This window comes from Elephas maximus, chromosome 10 (assembly GCF_024166365.1).
Source record: "Elephas maximus indicus isolate mEleMax1 chromosome 10, mEleMax1 primary haplotype, whole genome shotgun sequence".
NCBI classification, from domain to species: domain Eukaryota; kingdom Metazoa; phylum Chordata; class Mammalia; order Proboscidea; family Elephantidae; genus Elephas; species Elephas maximus.
This window is the reverse complement of record NC_064828.1, coordinates 117,270,441-117,286,285: the sequence shown is the minus strand read 5'-3', so window position 1 is coordinate 117,286,285 and position 15,845 is coordinate 117,270,441. Positions and strand designations below refer to the sequence as shown.

Here is a 15,845-nt window from a genome sequence, read left to right as displayed (position 1 = left end):
AGGAAATCTGGGTCGTGTTCCAGGATTCCCCGTCCTGTCTCATCCCGTAAGTGTATTCGGTCAGCAAGCTTTTCTGGAGCGCCTTCCGAGCAGGCACGGGGAGAGGAGCGCACAGCGGAAACCCGGGCCCTCGGGGGGCTGCCTGGGGGGCGCGGGGCTCCAGTAGCATTCTGGCGCCGGGGACCAGGCCTCTCTCGCCGAGACGAGCCCTCCTCCCGCATTATCGCAGGGCCCGTCCCCAGAGTCCAGGCAAGTAGGAATTATCCCCACTTTTCAGAAAAGGCTCAAGAGGGAGGAGGGCGTCGGGCCTCGCGCCCAATGCCCCGTTCCGAACCCCGCGCCCGGGCGTGGCCCACGGGCACGCGGAGAGCACTCGGTGCCCCACCGGCGCCTCCACAGAGACGCCTCCGGAACGGCGGCCACCGGGACCTCCCACGTCGCCGGCCGCCGGCCGCCCCGGGCCTCAAGCCCCGCCCACCCGCACCCGACAGCCCCCGCGGCGGCGGCGGGAGACGACGGGGAAGCGCCGCGCCGCCGGCCGGACTACGTTTCCCGTGAGGCCTCGCGGCGCCGGGCGGCGGATGCGCAAGCGCGGGGCGTGCGTGGCGGCGTCAGCGGTTCTAGAACGTTGCTGTGGTAGCGCTCGGGCGCCATGTTAGGACGAAGGGGAAGGAGGAGAAGCGCTTAAAGCGGCGGGAGCGGGTGCGGGAGTGGGGTTGGACCCAGGCTGAGGTAGCCCCCTCCCTCCCGCCTCAGTGGATCATGCCCAGGGCGGCAGCGGCGGCGGTTGCGGGGGGGCAGTGACTGGGCGGTGCCGCGCAGGAGACGATGCCGTTGTAAGTGATCTGGGTTCTGTTTTCTGTCGCGCGCCGGCGGGCCTCGGGGGCGGGGAGGGACGAGGGCTGCGCGCCGGCCTTCGCCCGGGCCCGGCCGGGGTGGCCCCGGTGCCCACGCCCCCGCGCGGCCTCTCTGCCGGCCCGGCTGCCACCCTCCCGGCGCGTCCGAGCGGCCGGCGGCCTTCCCCGCCGAGGCTCCAAGGCCGCCGAGGCTCCCCCGCCTCACCCGGAAAACAATGCCCGGCGCCGGGGCGGCGCGGGACGGGGCCGGGCGCCGCGGGCCGCTTCGCTGCGTGTCCCCGTCGCCTGCCTCCGAGGGGCCCGCGCGCGGCGTGCTCCCGAGGTCGACGTCCGGCCACGGCCCAGGGCCTGCGGGCGCCCGGCGGACAGCTCGGCCCGGGGTGTCGGAGCCCCCGGAGCCCGGGCGCGTCAGGAAGGAGGCGCTGCCCGGAGTGTCCCCGCCGGCCGGGCGGCCTGGGGTCCCCGCGCTCCTGCTGCCGAGGCGGTGACGGCGGCGTCTGCCCCGGCCGCGCGCGGTGCCGCTTTGTGTGTCCCGGCCGGAGCTTGAGCTGCCCGGGTGTGCCTTCCAGGCCCATCAGGCCCGTGTCTAAACTTTTTTCCTTAGGGGATTTAAAAAAAAAAAAAAAAGTTTTTTCTCTTCAGAAGAGGATGTCGTTTGAGAGCTCGTTGTCCCCGAGAGGTAGATTACAGCTTGCTTGGGAGGGCGCAGCAGTGCGGAGGCCCGAGCGGTGAGACGGCATTTCTCCGTCCTGGAGGCTGGGTGAGGAGGCCCTGGCGAGGGAGGGCCGAGCTTGCCTCGCTGGTGCAGCCCCCTTCGGAGCGTGTAACTGACGCTCGGACGTGGGCTTAAACTTAATCCGAGGTGGTGAAAGGTGTTACGCTTTTTAGGAATACATCGGGTTAATTTTTAAAATAAAGACGAAATTTTTTTTGTTGCGAATATCACCGACTGTAGTTTTATAATTTTACTTACATGTCTGTGTGAGTACATATATGTGCGTTTGCGTGTGTGTGTGTGTGTATTCGTGTACGTATGTATGTAGGTACATACATGCCAGTCTCAAGTGAGGCTCTAACTTTGACACAGGCTTTAAGAATGACGTCTGTCACAGTTTACAGAATATTTTAAGAAGGAATGTCGTGTTCTTCTCATCCACTTTTATCATTTTGTTAAGTAGCTTAACAAATTATTATTTCTGTAATGAGAACATTTGTTAGGCTTAACTGAATAGACAAACCTAAACTCTTAGGCTTTTTAAGGTCCCTGTTAATTGATGGTGAAAAGGGATGGTAAGAAGAGGCACTAGGAGAACCAAGTCTAAGCAAGGTGTCTGTGGCGTTCTTCAGCAGTAGGTAAAACCGAAATGTTTGCAGCTATGCCGTGTGACTTCTTTGTTAGCTCATATTTTACTGTTTTTGAAAAAGGACTTCCGTTTCTGATAATCATTTAGTATTAAAGATTGATCAATGATAGGAAATGTACACTTAAAGAAGAAATAGTTTCTGTAATATTTTGTGCTTTTATTTCTAGGAATTAAAATTTTTTCCCCAGCATTCTTTGAGGAAGACACAGATTTCCATTGAAGATCCAAGTGCTTCAAATTCTTGGTGAATTAGTTCAGACGTGTAAAATGGAAGACAGTTAGGGCCTCAGATTTGTACACTGATGCCGTGTTTCCAGTGTCTGTTTCTTGAAATGTGAACTTTATAGCCAGTTTTTCAGGAGCTGTTGGTTTCATTTTTAAGCTAAGTGCAACCTAATTCTTTTAAAATAAACAATGGAAAGACCAAAGTCTGCCTAGTTAAAGAAAATAGACCTTCTTCCTCATTTACTTTGTTTCTCATGTTCTGGTGTTAGTCATTAATTTTGCTCCTTTGACGTTTTAAATTGTGATTTCCAGTCTATGTTGTGTTTTGACTTCCACTTTCATTTTTCATAGCCTTTTCTTTTGTTAAATTTGGGTGGGGGAGATTTATGGGGTAGGCCATCGGTGAGTTGTCAGAATGGATTAAATCAAAATAGATTATTGAAATATAGGTCATTTCAAACACCGTGCACAAGCGTATTTTATCCAAATTTCATGTGTAACTTAATATATGATCTTAAAAAGGCTGGTATGATGTAAGAATCATGGTAATGGGGCTTCCAAATTTTTTAATAATCTTTTTGATGTTGTTAGTTACCATTGAGTCTGCTTGGACTCATGGCCAGGTTATGTAAAACAGAACAAAATGTTGCCAGGTTCTGGGCCATCCTTGTGATCCTTGGTATGTATCTTTGTTATTTAGTGCTGCTGTAACAGAAATACCAGAAGTGGATGGCTTGAAGAAACTAATTTCTTTTCTCACAGTTTAGGAGGCTAGAAGTCTGAATTTGGAGTGCCAGCTATAGGGGAAGGCTTTCTCTCTCTGTCAGCTCTGGAGGAAGGTCTTTGTCTCTTCAGCTCCTGGTTCCTTGGAGATCTCCATGTGTCCTGGCATCTGTCTTACCCCATCCCTCCTTTGCTCCCCTGTTTAATCTGTTTTATATCTCAAAAGAGATTGACTGAAGATACACCCTACGCTAATTCTGCCTCATTCACATAACAAAGACAGCCCATTCCCAAATGGGATTATTACCACAGGTATAAACCAAAAACCAAACCAGTTGCCGTCCAGTCGATTTGAACTCGTAGAGACCCTGTAGGACAGAGTTGAACTGCCCTGTAGGGTTTCCAAAGAGTGGCTTGGTGGATTCCAACTGCTGACTTTTTGGTTAGCAGCTGAGCTCCGAACTACTGTGCCACCAGGGCTCCCAGCCGTAGGTATAGATGTTAGAATTTGCAACATATCTTGGGGGGACATAATTCAATCCATAACAGTATGCTTGAGTGCATTGTTGTGGCTGTTGGCCCTGTACCAAACGTGATGTCCTTTTCTAGCCATCAGCCTTTCCTAAGGACTTGTCCAGAGTAAGCAGATCACGCAAGGCATGTGATTCTCACCATCCTTGCTGCTTAGGAACATTCTGGTTGTATTTCTTCTCAGGCTGATTTGTTTGTTCCTTTGGCAGCCCACAGTATATTCAGTATTCTTTACTAACACCACAGTTTAGTTATTCTTCTGCCCCCTCCCCCCCCTTCAAACCGCACATGCATATGAAGCGCTTGAAAGGACCAGGACTTGGGTCAGGCATACCTTAGTCATCAAAGTGATACTTCCGCTTGGTACAACTTAAAAGAGGTCTTTTGCAGTCGATTTGCCTAGTGCAATACCTTGTTTGATTTCTTGACTGTTGCTTCTGTGGACATTGATTGTTTACCACGAGTAGTATGAAATCGTTGACAACTTTGATTTTTTTCTCCATTTATCATGATATTGTGAGGATTTTCATTGTCTTAGTGTCTGTTAATACAAGGTTTCTCAGCCTAGGCTCTATTGACATTTCTGGCCAGGTATTTCCTTGCATTGGGTTGTCCTGTTCATTGTAGGATGTTTAACAGCATCCTTGGCTTGCTCCCACCACTAGATGCCAGGAGCACTCCCCCATCCCCAGTCGTGGTGATCAAAAACGTCTCCAGATATTGCCACATGTACCCTGGGGGCAAAATTGCTCCTGGTTGAGAACCACTGTATGAATACGAAGTATAATGCCCTTATGGAAACTGTTTTCTGATTTCTGCCCTCCTCTGTGTCAGCCGGATCATTATTTGCTATGGCACAGTCAGCTGTCACGCTAAAGTAATAAAAAGACTAGAAGGAGAATAGCCACTGTCGGTGGCCTAACTCTCGTGTCACATTTGTAAAATGCTGAATATACTGGAAAAGATACTTGGGATATCTCCCAAATATTTGAGGGGCTGTCAAGATAAAAAGGAAACAGGAGTTAAGGTTCACGTCGTCACAGTAGATAGAACTGGGGCCTCTTGATGGGTAGAAGTGCTGTGTAGCAGTGGTTCTGAGTTTGGTCTGTGGATCTCTGGGGTCCCTGAGTCCCATTCGGGGTACAGAAGACCCAAACTAGTTTTCATAGTACTGCTGAGATGCTCTGTCTTTTCACACTGATGATGCGGAAGTGACGGGCAGGTAAAGCTTTTTGTGCCTCACGAAGAATCCAGGCAGAGGCCTCAGTGCACTAGCAGTTATGGTGTTTCTTCACCACTACAGTAACAGTTAAAAAAAAAATAGCCTTTTTTACTTAAAAAAAAAAAAAGACCTTGAAATAGTAAAAATCATTAATTTTAGTAAATCTTGAACCTTTTGTCTTTTTAATACACTGTGATGAAATGGAAGTACACATAAAGCTGCATACTGAGGAGTAGATGGTTGTCTTGAGGAAGAAGACGTGTATGATGATTCGAGAGCTAAGCTGTTGGCAGGTGCTGCACTGACTCATAACGACCCTGTGTACGACAGAAGGAAACGGTGCTTGGTCCTGTGGCATCCTCACAGTCGTTGCTGTGTTTGAGCCCATTGTAGCCAGTGTCAGTCTGTCTCATTGAGGGTCTTCCTCTTCTTGCTGATCCTCTACCGAGCATGCTGACCTTCTTTGGGGACTGGTCCCTCCTGATAACATGTCCAAAAGTACGTGAGATGAAGTCTCACCATCTTCGCTTCTAAGGGACCTTCTTGCTGAACTTCTTCCAAGATAGATTTGTTTGTTCTTCTGGCAGTCCATGGTATATTCAGTATTCTTCACCAGCACCATAATTCAAAGGCATCAACTCTTCATTCTTTCTTATTCATTGTCCAGTTTTCACATGCATATGAGGTGATTGAAAATACCATGGCTTGAGTCAGGCACGCCTTAGTCCTCAGAGTGATGTCTTTGGTTTTCATTACTTTAAGGAGGTCTTTTGCAGCAGATTGCCTAATGCACTATGTTGTTTCTCGACTGCTGCTTCTGTGGGTGTTGGTTGTGGATCCAAGTAAAATGAAATTCTTGACAATTTCAATATTTTCTTCACTTATCATGATGTTGCTGATTGGTCCAATTGTGAGGATTTTTGTTTTCTTTCTGTTGAGGTGTAATCCTTACTGAGGGCTGTAGTCCTTGATTTTATTAGTAAGTGCTTCAAGTCCTCTTTGCTTTCAGCAAACAAGGTTATGTCATCTGCATAAGACAGGTTGTTAATGAGTCTTCTTCCCATCCTGATGCTGCATTCTTCAAATAGCCCAGTTTCTTGGGTTATTTGCTCAGTATGCAGATTGAATAAGTATGATGAAAGGATGTAACCCTGACGCACACCGCTTTCCTCATTTTAAATCACACAATTTCCTCTTGTCCTGTTGGAAGAAATGTGTTTTGGTCTGCATACAAGTTCCTGGTGAGCACAGTTATAAGTGTTCTGGAGTTGCCATTCTTCGCAGTGTTACTCATCATTTGTTCTGATCCTTTGCAGAGCCAGTAAAACACAGGTAAAGGTCTTTGTGGCACTCTCTGCTTTCAGCCAGGAACCATCTGACATCCGCAGTGATCTCTCTTGCTCCATGTCCTCTTCTGAATCTGGTCGAGTTTCTGGCCGTCCCTGTTGATGTGCTGTGGTGGCAACAAACTGAACTAGTGCTTCTTAAATGGAGCTCCGTGTTTATTTGAAAGAACAAATGACAGACTATGGGTATCTTTTTCCTAGCTTTTCTTTATTTTGTTGTTGTCGTTGTTGAGAATATACGCAGCAAAACGTACACCAATTCAGCAGTTAACACATGTACGATTTAGTGACATTGGTTGCATTTTTTGAGTTGTTCAACCATTCTCACCCTCCTTTTCTGAGTTCCTCCCTCGTTAACGTAAACTCACTGCCCCTTAAGAGTCCTGTCTGATCTTTTGAGTTACAGTTGTCAGTTTGATCCACATAGATGGATCTTAAAAGAGCTGTTTTTTTTTTTTTAACTAGTTAAGCTAAACTATTGTTTGGTTTTAAGGTGACTTCAGGGGATGTTTTTGGTTTAAGGTTTAAAGATTATCTCAGGGCAATAGTTTCGGGGGTTCATCCACCTTTCATGGCTCCAGGAAGTCTAGAGTGAGCGAGAGTTTGGAATTCTCTTCTGCATTGCCTCCCTTTTGATCAGGATCCTTTTATTGACTCTTTGATCAAAATGTTAGTAATGGTAGCCAGGCACCATCCAGTTCCTCTGGTGTCACGGCAAAGGAGGCTCAGTAGCCACATGTCCCATATCCTCTTCCCATTCCTGATTCCTCCTGTTGCTCCAGGTGAGTAGAGACCAGTTTCTGTGCCTTTAAGACTCCAGGCGCTATGCAGTGAACTAGGAGGTGGAACAGAAGCACGCAATACCTCATCAGGCCAGTTAACTGGGATCTTCCATGAAACCGTGACCCTAAACTTGCCACCCAAGGAACCAAATCCTATGAGGTGTTTGCTTGTACGTAAGAAGCTTCAGCAGCTACTTGGCGTTTTTTTTTTTTTTGGTCGTTTTTGTAAATACATCACACAGCTTTTGCCAATTCAACTTTTTACAGGTGTACAACTTATTGCCAGCAATTACAGTAATAGGCTGTGCAACCCTACAGTTTAATCAGTGTGATTTTTCCATTACTGTTAACAACACCTCTTGCCTCTGGTAATCACTTAGGTCCCTGTACATTTGCCTTTTCTTGTCTTCTTACGTTAAGTGAGGTAGTACCATATTTGTCCTTATGTGGTTGGTTGGTTTCGCTCAGCATAATGTCTTTAAGCTCCATCCATACTGTAGCATGTATCAAAACTTCATTTCTCCTACTGGCTAAGGAATATTCCATTGTATGTATGTACTGTGTTTTGTTTATGCATTCATCTGCTGATGGGCATTTAGGTTGTTTCTACCTGCTGGCTGTTGTGAACAAACTGTGGATATTCATACTTGAGTATTTAGCAGACATTTACTTCAAAAATGAAATAAGCCTGTCACTTGAAGGATAACAACTGACAGTATTTGTGGCCAGTGATAAAATTTGAGTTTTCAGGGAAAACTTACAATTTTGGAAAGCGTGTTTCTGCCATTGTGAGCTTGACAGCTTCCCAGTACTTAAGAGATGTTTCTGGTGTGACCGCTGTTGGTATTAAGGAATATAATTTCTGGACTTTGTATCATAAGATGTGTCAGTGTCTAGAAGGCATGTGTGCGTAACTCAGTGAACCCTCATTTTCCAAATGACCAATCATAATGTAATCATACATAGGTAGCCCAGTAGATTTTAATGTAATGGAATTTTACAAAGAGTTTTTGATACGTCTTCAGATTCCGTATTGTAATTAATCTTTAGTAATTACCTTTCGACAGTGGATTTTTAGATAGTTACTGAAAGCATGAGCAACAAAAGGCAAAATAGATAAATGGAATCTCATCAAAATTAATTTTGTACACCAAAGGACTTTATCAACAAAGTGAAGAGACAGCCTACAGATTGGGAGAAAGTTTTGGGGAACCATGTATCCATTGTTATTGTTGGGTGCTGTCATGGATTGAATTGTGCCCCTCCCAAAATATGTGTCAACTTGGTTAGGCCATGATTCCCAGTATTCTGTGGTTGTCTTCCATTTTGTGATGGTAATTTTAGGTTAAAGAGGATTAGGGTGGGATTGTAATACCACCCTTACCCAGGTCACATCCCTGGTCCAAAGTAAAGGGAGTTTCCCTGGGGTGTGGCCTGCGCCACCTTTTATCCCTTAAGAGTTAAAAGGGAAGGGAAGCAAACAGAGTTGGGGACCTCATACCACCAAGAAAGCAGCACCAGCAGCAGAGCATGTCCTTTGGACACGGGGTCCCTGTGCCTGAGAAGCTCCTCGACCAGGGGAAGATTGAAGACAAGGACCTTTCTTCAGAGCCCAGAGAGAGAGAAAGCCGACATCCTGAATTTGGACTTGTAACCTACTAAAAAACTGTGAGAAAATAAATTTCCCTTTGTTAAAGCCATCCACTTGTAGTATTTCTGTCATGGCAGCACTAGGTGACTAAGACAGATGCTGTCGTGCCAGTTCTGACTCATAGCGACCCTGTGTGCTACAGAACAAAACACTGCGAAGTCTTGTGCCATCCTCTCAATCGTTGTTATATTTGAGCCCATTGTTGCAGCCTCTCTGTCAGTCTGTATCGTTGAGGGTCTTCCTCTTTTTTGTTGACCCTCTACAAGCATGATGTCCTTCTCCAGGGACTTAAGTTTTAAGACCAAGTGGAGTTTTCAGTTTGAATAATCTCAGTCTGTTTACTGGTAACATGTACTGTGTAATGTACTTCTGTGTAGTGTATGTGGAGTTTAGCCAGCTGCGGGACCTAAGTTCTTGGTAGTATCTTCAGTGACGTTATTTGTGTATAGAGCTCTATTTTTACAGTCAGGCTCAGATTTCCCATTCATGAACCCCACTTGGTGACCGCTGCTTTCTGTGGAAGATGTTTGCTGTTTTTTCCCTCGTGTCTATGGATTGTAGGCCTACAAAGTTGCATAGCATTCTCATTGGGAAGTTTAAGGATTTGAGAAGGGGAAAATGTAGAGGTTTTGTTAGATAGCTTTACTTTTTTCCTTTCTGTCACAGAACTGTCTTTCAAATTTATATTCTCTTTGTACTTCGTACAGAAACCATGTTGATTTTTATGACAGTTTTAATCTTTTTTCGGGGGGGGATTGGTTATTTGAGAATAATTCTTACTGTAGTATGTTCCTTCATTTTGGTCATAAGAAACACTTTGGACGTTCTAAATTGCATTTTCTCCAGGTACTGTGTATAGTAATAAAAAAAAAAAAATAGTAATATGATTGTATTATTGGCTGTTCTTTTCTGATACCTTTTTTTTTTTTTATGTTTTTTAGATTCTCGCTACCTTATTTACATTTCCTTCATTTTCAGGTTGTCCTTGGCGGGTCGCTGCAGGACTGCTGCAGTTGGGCCGATTTTCCACTTCTCCCAGCCAGTCCAGAGAGAGGGCAAGGGAATAGTTGGAAGTGTCCTTAGGAAGGGAGGAAAAAGAACCTGACCATTTTAATAATGGAATGATAAATATGCTATTTCCTGCGTAATTAACCTTGCATTCCCAAAATTTGGCCTTCGGATCCATCATACTCTATTGCCCTCATAGCATAACTTCTTTTACATCATCTGTGTTGGAACCTCTGCTGCTAACTAAGATACTGGCTCTGCGGTCCACCTGTAGTACATATTTTAGGAATATAGTTAGGTTCTAAATATTAATGCCACTTACACAGAACATGGGGTGAGCCAACTAGCCATCCTCATAATAATTTTTAGTGAACAAATAAATTATCTTAGCTATATGCCTGACTCCAAGCTACTAATATCCCCTTGTGAAAGAGGAGATTGTATTATTTCTGCTAAGACTTACTATTTAATTTGCATTCAAATACTTTAGAAAGGTCTGTTATTCCTCTTCTGTTCATGTCCCTTTTTCTTGCTTACCCTTAATAGCGAGATGAAGAAGCTGAATGGGCACATTGAGTTTAAACTTAAGGTCTTAAAACAGCAAATTATAGTGGCTACATTAGTTACTGTAGTTTGATTGCTTCCAAAGAAGAATATCAAGCAAGTTAAGCGTTCAGTTTAAACTTGGCTAACTAAATCTAGGAAGAAATAATAAAGGACATCCTTTTGGGTTATAACTATACGTTTTGAGGTTGCTGACCCTGTTGATACCATGGCGCAGCATCTTCCAAATGCCCGGTATCTGCGGTCAGGGATTCATCAGTATCGATGTTGTTCAGGTTGGGATGCAAAGTGCTTAATCAAAAACTGTTTGGGAAAACACCCTTGGTGATGTGATGTGCCCTTCTGTGTGTGTCAGCTGCCCAGGCAGCCCTCCTTCTCCCTTCCCATCATTTATTATTTATTTTATTGTGCTTTAGGTGAAAGTTTACAGAGCAAATTAGTTTCTACTTGAGTAATGAATACACATAATGTTTTGTGATGTTGTTTGCCAACCCCGTGACGTGTCCATGCTCTCCCTTTCTCAACCTCGGGTTCCCCAATTGCATTTGTCCAGCTTCCGTGTCCACTCTGCCTTCTTGTCCTTGCCCCTGGGCTGGTGTGCCCATTTAGTCTCATATACATGGTTGAACTATGTGTGTTATTGTTTGTTTTATAGGCCCATCTAATCTTTGGTTGACGAGTGGACCTCAGGAGTGACTTCAGTACTGAGTTAAAAGGGTGTCCAGGGGCCATAGTCTCGGAGTTTCTCCAATCTCTGTCAGACTAGTAAATCTGGTTTTCTTTCGTGAGTTTGAATTTTCTTTTTTTCTCCAGCTCTTTCCTGGACTCTGTTGTGATCCCTGTCGGAGCAGTCAGTGGTGGTAGTAGGGCACCATCTAATTGTGCTCACTCAGTCCGCTGGAAGCTGTGATAGTTGTGGTCCCTCAGTCCTTTGGACTAATCTTCCCCTTGTGTCTTTGGTTTTTTTCCATTTTTTCTGCTCCAGACGGGGTGGCCCTCCCATCATTTAATTACATTGGACTTAATTGTTGTCTACAGATCTGAATCCCGGGCAAAATTTGAGATTGTCATTGAGAACAGAGACTTATTTTTAAAAGTCATTATAGTCTTTATTTTAGCATTGTTTTTCACACATGAGTTCAATGATTTCAGCCTAATAAATACATTTTTCTGACAAAAATACATGAGAAAAAGATGCTTACAGGAAAATTTGGGTTGATGAAATTTGATAACCTTGCCTGCCTTAGCAGTTTTCTTGAGCAACAAACATGATTTGTTTTAGATATTACTATATCTAATCATGGAGTATTGCACTGAGAATTCCATTAAAAAAATCTTGTTTTACATCATTTCTTCCTTTAAAAAAATTAAAAAATAGTGTTTTGGTAAGCATAAACTTTTTTATTCAACAATGTTATTGCCAGGTGCCATTCAGTTCTGTTCTCACTCATAGCGACCCCATGTACAATAGAAGGAAACATTGCCCAGTCTTTCACTGTCCTCACAATTGTTGCTATGTTTGAGCCCATTGTTGCAGCCACTGTGTCAGTCCATGTCAATGAGGGTCTCCCTCTTTTTTGCCGACCCTCTACTTTACCAAGCATGATGTTCTTCTCCAGGGTCCCTTCTGACAATATGTTCAAAGTACGTGATTCAAAGTCTTGCTGTCCTCCCTTCTAAGGAGAACTCTGGCTGTACTTCTTCCAAGAAAGATTCGTTTGTTCTTCTGGCAGTCCATGGTATATTCAGTATTCTTTATGAACACCGTAATTTAAGAGGGTTCATTTCTTCTTTGGTCTTCCTTATTCTTTGTCCAGTGTTTACATGCATATGAGGCTATTGAAAATACCATAGTTTGGGTCAGGTGCACGTTAGTCCTCAGGGTGACATCATTTGTTTTTAACACTTTGAAAAGGTCTTTTTGAAGCATATTTGCCCAGTGCAATACATTGCCTTTTTTTGTGTGTGTGTTTTAAGTGAAAGGTTACAGTGCATATTTGTTTTTCATTCAAAAATTTATACAAAAATTGTTTTGTGACATAGGTTGCAATCCCTGCGATGTGTCAGCACTCTCCCCCTTACCTGTTCCGCTCTGGGTCCTCGGTAACCATTTGTCCAGTTTTCCTGTCCCTTCCTGCCTCCTCGTCTTCTTCGGGGGCAGGTGTTGCTCATTTGGTCTCGTATACTCGATTAAACTAAGAACCACATTCCTCATGTGTGTTATTGTTTGTTTTTTAGGCCTGTATAATCTTTTGCTGAAAAGTGGACTTCAGGAGTGGCTTCAGCCCTGAGTTAGCAGGGTGTCTCAGGGCCATAGTCTCAGGGGTTCCTCCAGTCTCCATCAGACCTCCTTGCATGCCTTCTTATATTGCTAACATCCCCAACAATATCTTCCCATTGTAAAATCATTGAAAGGGGCCACTGCTAGAGATTGTGTTCAGCAGTGGCTCCTGCCACATTAGCTTTGGGAATGGTTCCTGTCCTGGGTTAACAGAAGGTCTGGGGGCCTCCTGTGCTGCAATGCCTAAATTTGTGAAGCAAATATCTAGCTGAGATACAGAGTCTACAGTCATATACTAATATCACAAAAATGTTGGTGTTCGGAGTACCTGGTATTTATTTTTCTAAACAGCCTAGTATGGAGAAAGCAAGGAGCCGTGTTTGCGCAGTGGTCTAAAAACATTGTTTGGAAACTTTTTTAGTGTTACAAACGTATCAGTTTTTAAATTTCTAATTGGTCATCCAGAGTAGACAAGAGATGTAATGAAATCTGAGGTAAACCCATAGAGGTACAATTTAACAACCAGAGAAATTTAGTAGCAGAAGTGGAACAGGTCAGCTTTCTCTCCTGCTTTATCAGATTGCTTCTGAGTTGAGACCAGACCAGTCTTGAATCCCATCAACCTGAGTGGCTGGTGGCTTTTAGGAAGTAGCTTTTAGGAAGACACGCTTGGTGGTAGTCTGCATGATGGATTGGCATGGCAAGAGTGGTGGAGGAAGGAGTGAGGCCAGAGTGACAAGAGTCCGAGCTAGAGTATTTGGAATGGAATAGTTATATATAGGCTATTGGTAAAATAAAAAAGGATGGGTGTGTGACCTGTGGGAGCTTTTTTGTTAGGTGGCAATGAGTCATTTGAGACTCATAGTGACCTTTTGTACAACAAACGAAATCCTACCTGGTTCCTACCCCACGCTCACAATTGTTCCTATGTTTGAACCCACTGCTGCAGCCACTGTGCCAGTCCATCTCGTTGAGGGTCTTCGTCTTTTTCGCTGACCCTGTATTTTACCAAGCATGATGCCTTTCTCCAGGGACTGGTCCCTCTTGATAACATGTCCAAAGAACATGAGACTAAGTCTCACCATCCTCATTTCCAAAGAGTACTCTGGCTGTATTTCTTCCAAGACAGACTTCTTGTTCTGGCAGTCCATGGTATAATCAGTATTCTTTGCCAACACTGTAATTCAGAGGCATCAATTCTTTTTTGTTCTATATTCATTGTCTAGTTTTCATATGCTTAAGAAGCGATTGAAAATACCGTGGCTTGAGTCAGGCGCACCTTAGTCCCTAAAGTGACATCCTTGCTTTTCAACACTTCAAAGAGGTCTTTTATAGAAGATTTGCCTAATGCAATGTGTCATTAATCTTTTTTTTTTTATTTTTATTGTGCTTTAAGTGAAAGTTTATAAATCAAGTCAGTCTCTCATATAAAAATTTTTATACACCTTGCTATATACTCCTAATTGTTCTCCCCCTAATGAGACAGCCCACTCCTTCTCTCCACTCTCTCTTTTCGTGTCCATTCCACCAGCTTCTAACCCCCTCTGCCCTCTCATCTCCCCTCCAGATAGGAGATGCCAATATAGCCTCATGTATCTACTTGATCCAAGAAGCTTGTTCTTCACCAGCATCTTTTTCTATCCCATTGTCCAGTCCAATCTCTGTCTGAAGAGTTGGCTTTGGGAATGGTTCCTGTCCTGGGCTAACAGAAGGTCTGGGGGCCATGCCCACCGGGGTCCTCCTAGTCTCAGTCAGACCGTTAAGGCTGGTCTTTTTACGAGAATTTGTGGTCTGCATCCCACTGCTCTCCTGCTCCCTCAGGGGTTCTCTGTTGTGTTCCCTGTCAGGGCAGTAGCCACGCACCATCTAGCTCTTCCAGTGTCAGGCTGATGGAGTCTCTGGTTTATGTGGCCCTTTCTGTCTCTTGGGCTCGTAATTACCTTGTGTCCTTGGTGTTCTTCATTCTCCTTTGCTCCAGGTGGGTTGAGACCAATTGATGCATCTTAGATGGCCGCTTACTAGCGTTTAAGACCCCAGACGCCGCTCTCCAAAGTGGGATGGAGAATGTTTCTTAATAGATTTTATTATGCCAATTGATTTAGATGTCTCCTAAAGCCATGGTCTCCAAACCCCCGCCCCTGCAACGCTGGCCTTTGAAGTGTTCAGTTTATTCAGGAAACTGCTTTTGGTTTAGTCCAGTTGTGCTGACCTCTCCTGTATTGTGTGTTGTCTTTCCCGTTACCTAAAGTAGTTCTTACCTACTATCTAATTAGTCAATACCCCCTACCCCCTCTCATAACCATCAAAGAATATTTCTTCTCTGTTTAAACTATTTCTCAAGTTCTTATAGTAGTGGTCTTATACAATATTTGTCCTTTTGCAGCTGACTAATTTCACTCAGCATAATGCCTTCCAGATTCCTCCATGTTATGAAATGTTTCAGATTCCTCACTGTTTTTTATCGATGCATAGTATTCCATTTTGTGAATATGCCATAATTTATCCGTTCATCTGTTGACGGGCACCTTGGTTGCTTCCATCTTTTTGCTATTGTAAACATTGCTACAGTGAACATGCGTGTGCATGTATCTGTTCGTTTAAAGGCTCTTATTGCTCTAGGATGTATTCCGAGGAGAGGGATTGCTAGATCGGGTGGTAGTTCTATTTCTAACTTTATAAAAAAAAAAAAAAAACTTTTTAAGGAAGCGCCAAATCGATTTCCAAAGTGGTTGTACCATTTTACATTCCCACCAGCAGTGTATGAGTGTTCCAGTCCAACATTTATTATTTTGTGTTTTTTTGATTAATGCCAGCCTTGTTGGAGATGGAATCTCATTGTAGTTTTGATTTGCATTTCTCTAATGGTTTTTTTTTTTTTTAATGGCTAATGATTGTGAGCATTTCCTCATGTATCTGTTAGCAACCTGAGTGTCTTCTTTAGTGAAGTGTCTATTCATATCTTTTGCCCATCTTTTAATTGGGTTATTTGTCTTTTTGCAGTTGAGTTTTTGTAGTATCATGTAGATTTTAGAGATCAGATGCTGATTGGAAATGTCATAGCTAAAAACTTTTTCCCAGTCCGTAGGGAATCTTTTTACTCTTTTGGTGAAGTCTTTGGATGAGCATAGGTTCTTGATTTTTAGGAGCTCCCCGTTACCTAGTTTTTCTTCTGTATACTTAATAATGTTTTGTATACTGTTTATGCCATATATTAGGGCTCCTAACATCCCTATTTTTTCTTCCATGATCTTTATCGTTTTAGATTTTATATTTAGGTCTTTGATCCATTTT

At 44.0% G+C, this 15,845-nt stretch overlaps 1 protein-coding gene across 3 annotated transcripts in view; it reads left to right on the top strand.

The window, feature by feature from the left end:
- Positions 1-623: 623 nt before the first annotated feature.
- Positions 624-15,845, top strand: part of PAPOLA (poly(A) polymerase alpha) — a 69,861-nt gene continuing 54,639 nt past the window's right edge. For all 3 annotated transcript variants that reach the window (XM_049899251.1, XM_049899250.1, XM_049899252.1), the window contains exon 1: positions 624-836. In XM_049899251.1, coding sequence (XP_049755208.1) covers positions 829-836 — 8 coding nt within the window. In that variant the 5' untranslated portion in view covers positions 624-828. The remainder of the gene's footprint in view (positions 837-15,845) is intronic.